The sequence below is a fragment of the Netta rufina genome (genome assembly GCF_964035555.1).
Source record: "Netta rufina genome assembly, chromosome: 2".
NCBI classification, from domain to species: domain Eukaryota; kingdom Metazoa; phylum Chordata; class Aves; order Anseriformes; family Anatidae; genus Netta; species Netta rufina.
Window position 1 is genome coordinate 41,038,719 of NC_140124.1, and position 13,943 is coordinate 41,052,661.

A 13,943-nucleotide genomic window follows, 5' to 3' on the forward strand; every position below is an offset into this window, starting at 1 on the left:
CTCAAAAGACCTCACAAGTTTTCAGAGCGATTCATTAGTCCTAGCGGCACTTATCACCTGCAGCCTCTCAAGCCTCATTACTGCTGTTTGATCCACGAGAAGCAGTTAAAGGAACAAAAAAAAAAAAAAGCAAACGAACAGCCCCCCACCTTCTCAGCCCTGTTATAGCGGGGCACCTTGTGGGAGACAATGAAGTTTAACTCCAAGGTACAGCTTGGAGCACACGGCTCCAGCCTCGTTACCCATCCCGAGAACTTTTGGCTTCATCTTTGAGTTGTGAAAGAGGCTGGGATCCGAGCAGGACCCCTTTGGCAGCCCACAAAGGCTTTATGCTGCTGCAACTGTGACTTGCACAGGGCAACAGCCAGCACCGCTGCTGAGCGATCCCCTATGAGGCGGGGGGCTCCTTCCTTCCCCCTCCCTGCCCACAGACCCACACACCGACCCCCCATCCCCCCCCCCGGCACCCCGAGGACCCCCCGTGGCTGCCAGCCCCCTCCTGCCACCCCGGACCCCTACAGAGCAGCTGTGCGGGCTGGGCTGCCCCTTCCCTGCTTGCTTCCTCGTTTAAAAGCCGGCCCACACGCACAAGGGACTCAAAAAATAAAATAAAAATAATAATTAAAAAAAAAAAAATCACCTCAACACTCAACAACTTCCCCCCCCCCCCCCCAACTTACCACCCAGGTCAGTCCCCCGCTGCCTCCTCCACCTCCTCCTCCTCCACCGCCTCCTCCTCCTCCTCCTCCGCCGGACTTTGCCATTTTCCGCCCGTCTCTCTCTCCTCAGGCGACGCGCAGGCGGCAGCCCACAGGGCCGGCCCCAACGCCGCGCCTCGCCCCGCGACCCGGCCCCGGCCCCAGCCCCAGCCCGAGCCCCGCGGCCCCCTCAGCGCCCTCCCGACACCCGCAGCCCCCCGGGCCCGGCCCCTACTTCATGCCGGGGCCGAGCGGAAACCCGGGACACAGACGGCTGAGGAGGGAAGGGAAAGGAAAGGCAGGGCAGCAGCGGGGCCGCGCCGCACGCACAAAAGCGCCTCCCCCTCCCCGCCTCACCCGGAGGCCGGGCCCGGCGTCTCCCACTGCCCTCAGCGCCCACCCGAGCCCCGGCGCCGCCACCGCCTCAGCGCCGCCGCCACAAAGGCCCCGGCGCGAGGTTAATAACAAAATGCCCCCCGCGCGCCCCGCCCCCGCGCACCCACACCCCCCTCCCTCCTCCTCCTTCTTCCTCCGCGCTCCCCTCACGCACGCACGCAGGCCCCGCCCCCTTCCCCTTCCCTTCCCTTCCCCTTCTCCTTCCCGCCCCCCCCGCCCCGGTCCCGGTGCCCGGACAATGGCGGGCCCCGCTGCCGCCGCCGCCGCCGCACCGGGCTCTGCGCCCCCCCACACACACCGCCGCCACCGGAGCCCTGTCCCCGCGCCCAGCAGCCAATCACGCGCCGGGTGCCAGGGCCGCCGGCCAATGGGAAGGGGCGGCCGGCGGGTCTGTGGTTACGTCACTGCGGGTGGCAACAGGGAGGAAGAGCCTGGGCGCCGCGCGGGGGCGCTGAGGAGGGGAGGGGCGGGGCGTAACGGCCGCGGCCGCCCCCGGCCCCCTCCCCTCAGGGCCCCTGAGGGGAGGCGCTGGGGGTGGGGCTCGGCGCGGCCCCGTTTTTTTTTTTTCCCGTTTCCCCCATTTTTTTGGAGGGCTCCTGAGCATCATCATGTCCTAGTCCCCCTTCAGCCAGCCCCGCCTCGCCTTCTTGTAGGGTCACGTAACGAAGCACCCAGTTCCACACACCCCACACGGTCCCTTCCTAAAATATTTGTGATTTTGGTGAAAACCACCACCACCACCACCACCATCACCACCACTGCCACGCAGTAAAACATTGCACGCTGCCACTCCGCAGCTGCCTCCACCACCAGAGCTCGAAATTCGTCTTGTGTATGTGGGGCCTGGGCATGATGAATATTTCCAGTCCAAGCCGCTTTCGCTTTTCCGCCAGCAGCAGAATGAACCAAAACATTGTGGCCGTAGGTTTCTGACACCGCACGCAAGCCCCCCAGTTTGCAAATAGTGATAATTTAAAGGTTTTCCCTTCGCAGAACGCTTTTCTGAAGTAGTAAAAATGTTGGAAACCGAGCAGCTGCTTTTGAGGAGGCAGTCGTCGTGTTCAATTGCGCCTCGAGGGAAGGATCAGAAGAATTTATAGTAAATATTGCTTATTTAGCATGATTTTGCTCCGTCAGTTTCTAAGGAACCCGCTAAACTAATATCTAAGTGCTGCACAGGGATTAGAGAAAATAATGGCATCTGCCTAGCGCGGACACTACGTTATCTATTCCAGCCCCGTTTTACTGCAGCTGCATGTGCCCCTGAGCTGCAGTCTGGGTTTTCCTCGACTTGGGCAAGATAAGAAGGAGTGTTTCTTGCAGAACAAGAAGGTAGCACTCATGGGGCTCTGCCTACTGCTTCAGTGTTGGACGTGCTGATTAGAATTGTTGTTTTTTTTTTTTCTAATTCTCAAATATGTGCGTAGGGCCTGGTACAATGAAGTAGGTTTAGTGAACCAGGGTGCCTACAGTGAGTACCAGGAGGACCAGAAGAAATAGCAGGAGTGCATCTGTTCCAGGCTTTTTGCATTGGTAGAAAACCACTAATGTATGCAGTAGAAATAGAACAAGTCACAGACATGAGCGTACTCATTTCTCATTAGCTCCAGCTGTTTAGTAAATAGGCTGTTCTCAGCGTGGGAAGTGTGTTTTTTGCACTCATTTATCTTGAGCCAAGCTTTAGATAGCGATCTAGCTTGAAGACAGCCAATTCTATATAGGTTACAGAAAGACAGAGGGAGTTTCTTTCTGGCAGTAGTTGATCCCTGAATGTGCATGGTCAGACATGCTCAGTCTGTGTCACGTTGGAATAAATATAGGAGATGAGGCTGACGTTCCTCCAAGCATTTTCTTTACACACCTTTGAAATTATTTTGTCCAAGGTGCTTCTCATTTAATTTTCATCCTATACTACGCTACCTGTGAGACTGCGGACATAGCCCAGCATGTTACTGGCTTGTTGTTTGTATTGATTTTATCCATAATAGGTATGTGTGTATGTTGAGTGGTTGCATTCCTTGCCACGCAGGACGGTGTGACAAAGTTCTTAGGAGATTACAGGCAGCTGCCTCCATGGCTTTCAGAGGTGAAGAAGTGAGACTAGACCATTCATTGTGTTTCAAGTGATTCCTGCTAAAACAAACATAGAGTTAAATTTAAGCATGAATTGAATTTAAACACCATAACATTTTGATAAGAGTGGGATTTCTTTGCTGGATGCCACCTGCCCCAGTCACGTCCTATCAGTTTTTGTGAAATACTTTACATTTACTGTGTGACATGTTAAATTAATTGTCCCTTTGAGATGATACACACAAAATTCCTCTTTCAATTCATCAGTTTTTCTCCCAGCTGGAGACCATAACATGAATAGAAATACCCTACAGATTTTCATTACAATTGTCTACTTACACCAGCATCACTATTAGTTTTAGTATTTGTTTTTAGTAAGCAAAATATTTAGTGTAATATTACTTTGTGTATAATTACTTTATGCCCAGATTTTTCTTTGCCCTCATTCCCATTCTTTTTACTCAAGTCTAAAGTGCAGCCTGTAATTACTTTAGCATTAAGACAGCCATATGTATGATCTATAAATACTTTGATTGCAAATCATTTGCTGCCTCTATTCAAGTTTGCTTGCTGTTTAATAAAAACTTCTGTTTCTCTGCAGCTTTTCAGGCACCAGACTTCAAGGGCATAAAACTTGCCTATTTGTGAAACCATGTACACTTATCCACTCTGAGTGGACTCTTATCCACATACTCAAATACAACCACCTACCTAAATAAGTGACCACAGCTGTCAGTTTTCTGCAACCTACACAGGAAAAAAAAGGTGTAACTTGCAATTTTGGTCTAAAATATTTATGTAACTAAGTTGATGTGCATGACGCTATACATTTCACATCGTATGTAGTTGTGATAAGGTATAAAACAATGCATATTGTAATATCAAATGTTTGCATTTGCAATAAAGTAAATTCTATGTTCTACAGCATTTTAAAATTTCATCATGATTCGTTAGCATTTGCCAAATCACCAATAAGTCTTTGAGTAGGATTGTGGTACGCCATGATGGTTATTAACACACTCATACCGCCTTAGTTCTGAATGAATTCCAGGCTGCAGTTCCATGACAATTAAGAAGAGTCTTCCTATTGCTGGATCATCCAACAATATCAGCTTCTCTCCAAAAGGGATTATCTTTTTGACTAAGGCATGTAGTTTTGTTCCTAGCAGTTCACTCAAGACTCTTTGGGCAAGAAAATGGAAGTGGCGATTAATCTTTACCTAACAAGACTCTTCTTGCCCCTTGAAAGTCCCTGTTAATAGTGTGTTTCTCCAGCCTTCCACACAGGAGAAATCCATGATGTATCCAGAGTGGGTATCAAGGCTGCTTGCTGATGGCAGAAAGTCACATCTATTCTTTCCAGGGATGGCAAGAAGGTGACAGAGTTGTTCCTACATAGGACACGTGGACTTGTTGAACCCATGGAGAGAAGTGATGACCAATGGAGCAAACAGAAGACCCACCGGGCTTTCATTCTGGGAAATGCCTAAAAGGACAGTACTTTGCTCTCCTGAGCTAAAATTCAGTCACCTCTGATACAGTCTCCAGTTTGATACATGATTAGCAATTATGGGGGGGAAATGGAAAGGGCAACCTTTCACGCGTAGCTTCGTTTTACCACCAGTTGTGACTGGAATCGATGACTATGTCAGGATGTGCATTTGCATTTCCCTTCTCAAAATTGAGTTGCGTGGTTCTTGTGGTAATCCAAGAAGAGGAAAGTATCAGGGCAGACCATAGAGAGGCAGATGGTACAGCCTCCACCTGGAGTCACTGAGACAGAGCCTGTCATTAAGTTGCGGTCACTGCACCCGCAGAGCTTATGCTGATGCCAAAGTGAAAAGGAAGAGGTGGCCACAAGTTTCTGAATATTTGCATAAGTCAAGATCCAAGGCAAAGATAACAAAAAAAAAAAAGTTGAATTAATGTGTTGTGAACATCCAAGTGGAAAATGAATGAGGTCAGAAGACGTCAAAGAACAATACTTCTGAGCATAGGAAGTGGGTAAGACAAAAACAAGAAACTATTAAAAAGAAATGCGGGCTAACTATGAAAGGTCCAGTCAAACACATGACAGCAGAACCACAGGAAGTCAGACAGTTTGAAGTTACCTATCCCACAAATTACTGAACAACCCCTTTGACCAATTTTGTATTGGCAGCTTGAGTTTATACTGGGTCAGTGCTTTGAATCACTAGACCATGATGTTTTTTGCGGGTACGCGACCCGCCGAGTTCAGCGCGGGGAAGCAAGAGATCAACTCAATATGAGAGGTCACCAAACAGGGATTTCAACCAGGTATCAAACAGGTTAACATTCACTCGTATTCTATTCACGTGTTCTTTTAGCCAATCCAACCTTTTATGGATCGACTCACTATGATCTGACAAATTAAAACAGCACATTCCTTCAAAGTCCTCGCAACCGTGTCCTTGGGCCAGCAGCAAGAAGTCAATGGCTGCCCGGTTCTGCAACACTGAGTGTCGTAGACTGTCCATATCATCCATCATTTGGGAGAGGATGTCGGTAGTCGCGTTGAACTGTTTCACTGTCCAGCATGCCAACTTTTCTATTTGTGCCAGCGCCTGCGCGGCTGCCACCCCTGCTGTGAAGAAGGAGGCAAATATTCACACGGTTGCTGACCATAATTCAACATCATCTTTACAGTTAGACCATGAGTCAGTACAGTTAGACCGTGAGTGTCTCTTTTTCTTCTACTGGACATCGTCTTGGAGATATTCAGCCAATCCTGGTGGTGAGGTGCAAATATCCCACTCGACAAAGGTAGCAGGGACCTCCGTATGCATTCGCCGGTATCCCCTGCCATGCTCGGTCTCTGCAAATCAAGAACATGCCTGGGGGAAGGGCCTTCACAGTCCCATTGTTCCACAGGCTCTCGTTATGTGTGACACTTTTCCCTGCCTTATAACTGGCCCCATAGGCCCCCAGAGATCGGTTCCCATTATACCCACTGTAGGGTCCCCAAATATAGAAATCCCTCTCCTTCTTCGGTGAAACTATGGTCCAGCCCGTTTCGTTGTGGAAAGGATTCCACTGGCGATCACTGACACCCAAGAGTTTTGCAAGTACAACGCCTGCCCCGGCTAATCCTTGAAACCTGTCTCCAAACACTACGCAAGTTTGAGTCCAGTTGTGGCTCTTGTTTCCCACCACTTGAGACACCAGGAGACCCCAAGGTAGGGTCGTGTTAAGATTGCTGATAAGTGGGCAGTGCACTGTGAGGTGTTCTCATAGCCGGTACAGCTGTAATTCGTCACAAAACCCTTAAAATCTGTTATCTCATATCCTGGCATTCCTACTAGGCATGTCTTAAATGGCTCCGCCATTGATTGTAAGCTCAAGCAGAAATCTTTTTGGCCAGCTAGGAATTCCTGTTATATGCTGAATCCCCCATCTTTGACAAAACTTTCTTATTCTCTCGCTTTTGTAAGCAGGCCCATTGTCAGTTTTTAACTGTCTTGGCACCCCCATAACCGCAAAGCAAGCTGTTAAGTGTCTTTGTACATGCAAAACCTTTTCCCCTACCTGGGTTGAGGCCCATATGTACTTACTATATGTATCTACTGTAACATGTACGTACTTCAACTTTCCAAATACAGGGACATGTGTGACATCCATTTGCCAAATATCCTGCGGCCCCAGACCCCTAGGGTTAACTCCAACCCCTAGTCCTGGGCCCTGGTGACTACAATTGGGGCACGCCCATACAATTCCTCGTGCTTCTTCCATTGTTATACCAAATTGTTTATGCAGTCCCTTCGCATTTTGGTGGAAATCGGCATACGCCTCTCTAGCCATAGTAAATTTACTCAGGGGCTTCTTATGTGGATAACTGTATATGCATGCTGTCTCTGACAGATGGCAGATTGCAGCATCCGTAGTAAGTCAAATAGTTGCTCGTTTTGTATATCTCTAATTCGGGCATCTTCTATGCGTGCCACTAGTCTGGCCACATATAACAAGTCTGTGACCACATTCAAGGGCATTGTCATCCATTCCACGAAGACCCACACAACGGCCGATAGTTCCAATGTTTGTAGAGTATCTCCTGATGTGGCTGGGAGAATCTTATGCTTCCAGTCCCCATTTTCTTGCCATGTTACCACTGCTCGTTGGGATTTACGGCGAACTGAATTACAGTTTCATAGCCCACAGTCCAGGGAATGTGTGCTACTGAAAATTACAGAACAGTTTATCTAAAAGAGGAAGTTTATACAAGAATATTGTATTTGTGAATAATCTTTTCTAGCTGACTGAAGCTGTTTATTTTTTCAGCAACCTGTTTACTAAAAATTCCATTTGCACAAATGTATTGTTTCAGATCACCTGTGTCGCTAGACAATTCGAAGACTTCTGAGAATAAGTTCTTCAAAAGTCTTTGAGGAAGTGATTACAAAAATCTGATGTGTACTTGAATAATGTACTCAAGACTCAGCCACCTACTTAAACTTTAGCATTATCTGAATTCACAAATCCCTAGCAATTACTTGTTTCAGATCAGTTACAAAACAGTTTCTCAAGTGGCATAATTTGTAACAGAACACAGCACCAGCAGTTCCTATTTATTTCAGTGAGTTGTGTAATTCAACAGCTCAGAAGATTAGACTAGCTGTGTTTAAAAACGGTCTTGCTAGTCGCTTCATGCACTTTTCAATTTTCATTGGAAGTTCATATTAAGCAAAGAAGATCAGAAATGCATTTAAAAGATTTTGTTAAACCTTTATATATTTTGGTATTATCCTTTAATATTTTGGTATTTCTGTCTTACGCATTTCTCCCTGAGATAACACACAACTGTCTTCAGTTCCTGTGGAGTGTTTTTTTCTTCTCAGCATTTAATTCTTGCAGTTCTTGTTAGAACAGGTAAAAGAAAATACCAAATGCAGTAACAAATAGTTTTTTTTTTTTTTTTTTTTTTTTTTTTTTTTTTGTGCGTGTGTGTGTTTGGGCTATGGTCTATTCTATTTTTATCCAAACATATATATTTTTTTTTTTAATCTTTGTCCACCACCTAATTTATATTGTTTCCATTTACCTGTGTATATCCATCATGTTCCTGTTCTCTTCAAGAAAAGAGCTTGAAGAGCTTCAAGCTCTCCTGTTCTTGTTCAAGAAAATAAAAATCACATTACCTCGGTCTGTACTTGAAGTAAAAACATCCAGATCAGTGGCTCTTACACGCATCTTCCTCACTGTTGCTGTAGCTATTGCTGGTGGTGGTAACAGAAGTTGCTGCTTTCAGTATTGGCCAGGAAAATGTGTTGACTACTCAGTAATTATTTAGGCAACACTTTGCTACAGCACATGTGTAAGAGAATTTGGGAATCTTGGTCTAGGTCATCTTCAGTCCAACGTGGCTTTCAAGAGCATCTCTCCTTTTTTGAGAATCTCAAAAAGCTGAATCCTGATCACAGCATTTCTTTTTTAGATTTGGGGTTCCTGTCTGTCACCTATGAGGAGGAAGACAATCTTAAGTGACATTGAATACATGTGCTTAAATGCTTACTGAATTCATTTAATGTTCTAAGAGAAAGTTCTTCCCCCATGTGATATGTTAAAAGTAACTTGGTTTGATATGAATATACGCATTTTGTTTAACCCAAAGAAGCAGTAGCCCTCATTTTATACATTTTCTTTTGAGATCTACTGTGCATTTAACTTAGAGTACAGCAAAGAAAAAAATGTTCTTCACTGATGCAGTTCTTTTAGAATTTTCTTACATTTCTTGCAAACTGAGGTAAAGAACCTTAAAAAGTACTCCATCTTTTAGCTTTATGCTTACTGTTAGACCTAAATATGAAAAAGCCAGCGTATCTATTTTTTTGCAAAAAATCTATTAATCATTTTACAATAATTGTACTCTACATTTTTTAAACTAATTTTGCAAAGAGCTACCCAGTTATATACTGTGCCCTCATATAACAGCTAAAACATTTTCTTGTACTTTGTCTTGTAGTGAACTCACGCTGAAGTTGTTAGCATTCTGCTATACAATGGTTGCAATAACAACTCACCTTCTTTTTGAGTTGGTTGCCTTTCACTGAGCTTTGTTATTCCACATATGCTCTTCTGCTGGAACCTTTTATATCAGAAAGCCTTTGAAGAGTGGGAGTAGCTCATTAAATTTATCTGGAAGTGGTGTGGTTTCTTTTACAGTTGGCTTTTACTGCTCACGTAGTTTTATTTTCAGGTAGTAAGTGCTATGAATTTTTCAGATTTTCATGAAAAGGAAAGACATACTATCCAGCAATTTCCAACACAGTATCAACTTCCATTCCATTCAACATTGTCCTTCTTTTAATGTCTTTTCAAAAGTTAGAAAATGCAGTTTATATAATTATATGTTTTCTAGTATTTTTGGAAACTTTATTTGACACTAAGTATCAGAATCCTCTTTATCCTGTAACAAGTTCTAAAAAGTTAGTTCTTTACACAAAGGCACTGATATTCTTACTGGTTCTATATTCATGTATTTTTAGAGTCATATCATATACTCTACTGAACATGCCATTTTTCTGCTGAGTTCATTTATCTCGTGACACATAACAGGGAAGTATGGAAGCTCCTTTTTTTTTTTTTCTAACTTAACATTTTACCCTTTGAAAAAGCATCTGTTAGTTCCAAGCACATGCACATGAATTCCTTAGGTTTGTTGTTCTTTGTTTTGCCAGTTATTTATTATTTTCTATCATTCAAAATACTTTGGACTCAGTTCTCTGAAATATAAGCAAGGATGATGAAAGAGCATACTAGCATAAAGACTGAAAAGACAATGAAATTACTTGAAGTCACAGAATAAGAGATTATTTATATGTATTTGTGCATTTATATTGTTCTTTGTGATGTTTCATTCTCAAAATATATCACAATCTTTCTAGTCAGAACAATTGTTCTCCCAAATAATGAAAGCTACTAATTTTGAGTTGCTGTAGAGAAGTGAAGAAAACTTGAACCAAACAACAAGCTGATTTTTTCTGATAGTTTTTGTTAACGTAGAACATTTTTTGTTACAAGACTGGAGGAGCACAGTAAAGCCGTAACAGTGTCAACTCTCGGAGTACCCTGAAGTCAGAGCACAGTTGCAGGCAGCAGCGGCAGGCACGTTAACCAGCCCATGGGAACGCAGCACAAGCTACAACAATCAAACACAACCCAAGGCGCACACTCCTGCTCTCAGTTGCTTAACCAAACCAGCAGGACTGCTTTCAGCCACGGAGCCGAATGGCTGCACAGCGTGGCACAGCATGCAGTGCTCCCCAGCCTGCCATTGGAGAAAACGCGCTCCCACTGGGTACGCCCACTGAACGCAGCACTCCCAAGCCTCTCTCCAGCTTCCATTTAATGTTTAAATCTTCCTTGCTGATTTATAATCGCTTATGAAACGCTACATTTCACGAGCAGGAGGATTGCAGTTCCTGTCATCCCTGATCTATGCTACTCCCATGCCATTCATAGAACCACTGAAGGCTTTGGGTTGGAAGGGACCTTCAAGACCATCTGATTCCAACCCCCTGCCATGGGCAGGGACACCTCCCACCACACCAGGCTGCTCAAAGCCCTGGGGGCTGCCCCATGACTGGTAAGGCTGGTGCTACCCACAGGGTTGTTAACCATGCCTTGCTGAACAGGTTCTGTAAGAGAAGATGAAGATGCAAATAAGTGGAAATACCTTTTACATTTCCCCTAAATTAATTAGCATGTTAATGGGGTGGATGCTGTGCTTTGCACTTTTACTCCCACGGGTCTTTGCAGATTATGAAAAGCAATAGTTAATCCTTCAAAATGACATGAAATTAAAATATTTGTCCCAATTCCATATTTAGTTGCATCATCCTATGGAGTTGAACTGAAAGCTTAACTCTCAATTCCTTACAACAGAAATCTGTAGCACAGCATACAAACATAATGCTTAATCCTTCATTTGGTTCTTCAGGATTTTGCTGCATCTTCTATAGCCGTCCTTCCTGTGATGTTTCTATGATGTGTGAGGAATAATTCTCCCCCAAAATAAAATCTACTAATCTAATTCTGTAGGGAACCTCATTGCCATTTTCAACTACATACATAAGCATGCTAAAACATTAGGTTCTTAGCTTCCTGGTCTCGATGTACTTCCCTTAGAAGGGCTGCTGCTTCACTTTCCTCTGCCTCGTGGACCACTTATACCACTTTCCTTACCTCTTGGGTTCCTGGGTGTCAATGAAGCTCTTGGAAACATCTATGTTAGCAGATCTGCAGAAGGCTACAGTCAATGACCAGTAGACCTGCTGGTAACAGGAACAACACTGGGAACATGGAAGGATAACACAGTGAAGGATCTTACTGATTGATTCTGGGATGATACCGGCTGAGGATTTGGTTGTCCTGTGAATATACGGTGGGTATGAGTGGGGACAAAAAGCTGGTAGGAGATAAAATGATCTAAGGAGATGGACATTCTCCAGCAGTGAGGGGTGCCAAATTCAGAGGAAGACACAGAAAGAAACTCACTCAACAGATGATACTACTCTCATCCTCACAGCTTGCTTTCTCCCACTGCCCACTAGAGAAGGAACAGCAGCTTTCATGAGCTGGAGAATGCAGGGAGACTTTATGGGGCTGGGGTTGCCAGTCTGTGATACACAGGGGAAACAAGGAAAAGGAAGAATCCAGGGCTGGCTTGGAAATCTCCCTATCTTACCTTGTGACTCACCTGCAAGTTGCCTTGATCTCTGTTGCAGAGAATGCTTCAAAGGATGAAAACCACCAGTTTAGAAGGTAAATTTAGAAGGGCTTTTAGCAGTGAAGACAACAGGGAGTGTTGCCACCAGAGGTAATTGCTATCACATGTTGATCAAGGGAACAACCGAAGCTGTAGAAAGGCTACCAGGGAAGTGCTTGGCTATATCTGAAATTGTCCAAAAGATGGCCAAAGCATCCGATTATGCTGCACTCTAGAGAAGTTCATCTTATTACTAATATAACGACTCCTATATCCCAATGCCGTGTTTGTCATTCTAATAGGCATTAAATACAAAATCCATTGACGAATACTGTTCATCGTGACTCCTGCTCGACTCACAAACACTGTATCACTGGAATGCCTCTTCCATACAACTTTTAAAATAAACTGTTCTCTAGTTATGAATTTGATGTTCAGTTCTCAAAGTATAATAGGTTCTAGCTGATTTCCGCTGAATTTGTTTCCATATGCCAGTAAATCTCCTGATCTTTAAAAATAAATTACAATTTCCTTTTCTTTTTTTTTTTTTTCTTCCACATACCCAGTCTTTGCATCACTCTTTCACTAGCAGACACGTTGCCTCCATGATCTGTTGGCAAATGGACTTTGTCTTTTTCACTGAATATTTACAGAGGGCTGAATCTCTGATTTCCTCCCAGGACCAGTAATCAGTACTATATGTGAAGTAAACGCAATAAAATACCAAGTTTAAAAAAAGTACACGTACTCTGGCAAATGCTTGTTTCTCTTTAGTGTCTGTTTCCTATCATGAATTTTGACTCTGTGGGCCAGAAATGAATGCAAATCTTCTTGTCTCTTCTGAAGTTTATTTATATATTGCGACTGGATGAACACCCATTTCTTTGTATCTTTCTGTCAAGCAAGAATCTGTTTCTCAGCAATAAATTAACATGGAGATATGAATTACTGGCAACCTTTAAATTCTGTAACAAAGCTGAAATTGCAGAATATAACTATCCAGAGTGTGGAAGCAAGAAAAATTACAGTATTCTTTTCACTGAATGTGAACTCTGGGTTTTCATCCTTGTAAAAAATAAATAAATGGGTTTATAGTGACAAAAACCAACACCTTCACCACTACGCCTTCTCCCCCCTAAACACACGCACACAAAATCTGAAGTACTGAATTTGGAGTGAAAGAAATAACTTGTATCACTAACAAGATTGTCAGGAGCTGAGACAACATCTTACAAAGGCAGTCCATACATAACTCTGATACTTGAGCAAGAACTTATTAAGGCACTGTTTGCCTTTGAAGGCCCCATGACGATAATTCTTTCTAAAAAGTTTTGATTTATAAAAATTGCTTATTTTACTAAACAAAACTCAGATGATGCAATTTTGACATTCATTTCTCAGCATTAACCTGATTTTACCTTTTTCTGTCCTCAAGAATGAAAACTATATCATGGCCTCTAACACTTACTGCTTGTGCTGTTACATCCCTTGCAGAGTTTTTTGTGGAATTCCAATCTGTTATTTTAATATTTTTCTTTTGCCTAGTTTCTTTGAAACCATCTTTGCTAACATCATGGAAATTAGTAAGTATAGTTAGGCAGAGACTCCTAGCCGAATAACAGAACAGCAGAAAACACCCAAATCAAAAACAGTTTGTGGCAGGCTTCTTGCTAAAAGAAAACAGAATGGCTTCAGAATTCTTATTACAGTCCACAAAGCAGCACTTTCCTTTTGGCCAATAAAGTTTTACATCTTTTTGCCAGTGCTGAACTTTGCTTTGAATGTAACGTGTATTTCCCTGATGCTTTGGATGAAAGCAAAACCTGCTGCAGTTTAACTACATTGTTTTGAGTTTTGATACAGAGCAAGCATGGACATATACAATATTCCATTACCTTGTATCCTTCTCATCGCAATGGTAAAAGCAGAGGGAAGAGGCTAGTTTTCTTTCTTTCCATTCCGTACTTTGCTGCCGTTTCCAACTTCTCTAAGAGACTCTTACAAACTGTCCCACCTACCTTACTAAGAGTTTGCTTAAACATTGCTCCTGAATG

At 43.6% G+C, this 13,943-nt stretch overlaps 1 protein-coding gene across 1 annotated transcript in view; it reads right to left on the minus strand.

Annotated features, from left to right (window-relative positions):
- Positions 1-764, minus strand: part of TOP2B (DNA topoisomerase II beta) — a gene marked incomplete at its 5' end in the record, with an annotated part of 62,360 nt that extends 61,596 nt beyond the window's left edge. Inside the window, one exon of the mRNA XM_084306719.1 lies at positions 681-764. Coding sequence (XP_084162845.1) covers positions 681-764 — 84 coding nt within the window. The remainder of the gene's footprint in view (positions 1-680) is intronic.
- Between the last annotated feature and the right edge of the window lie 13,179 nt (positions 765-13,943).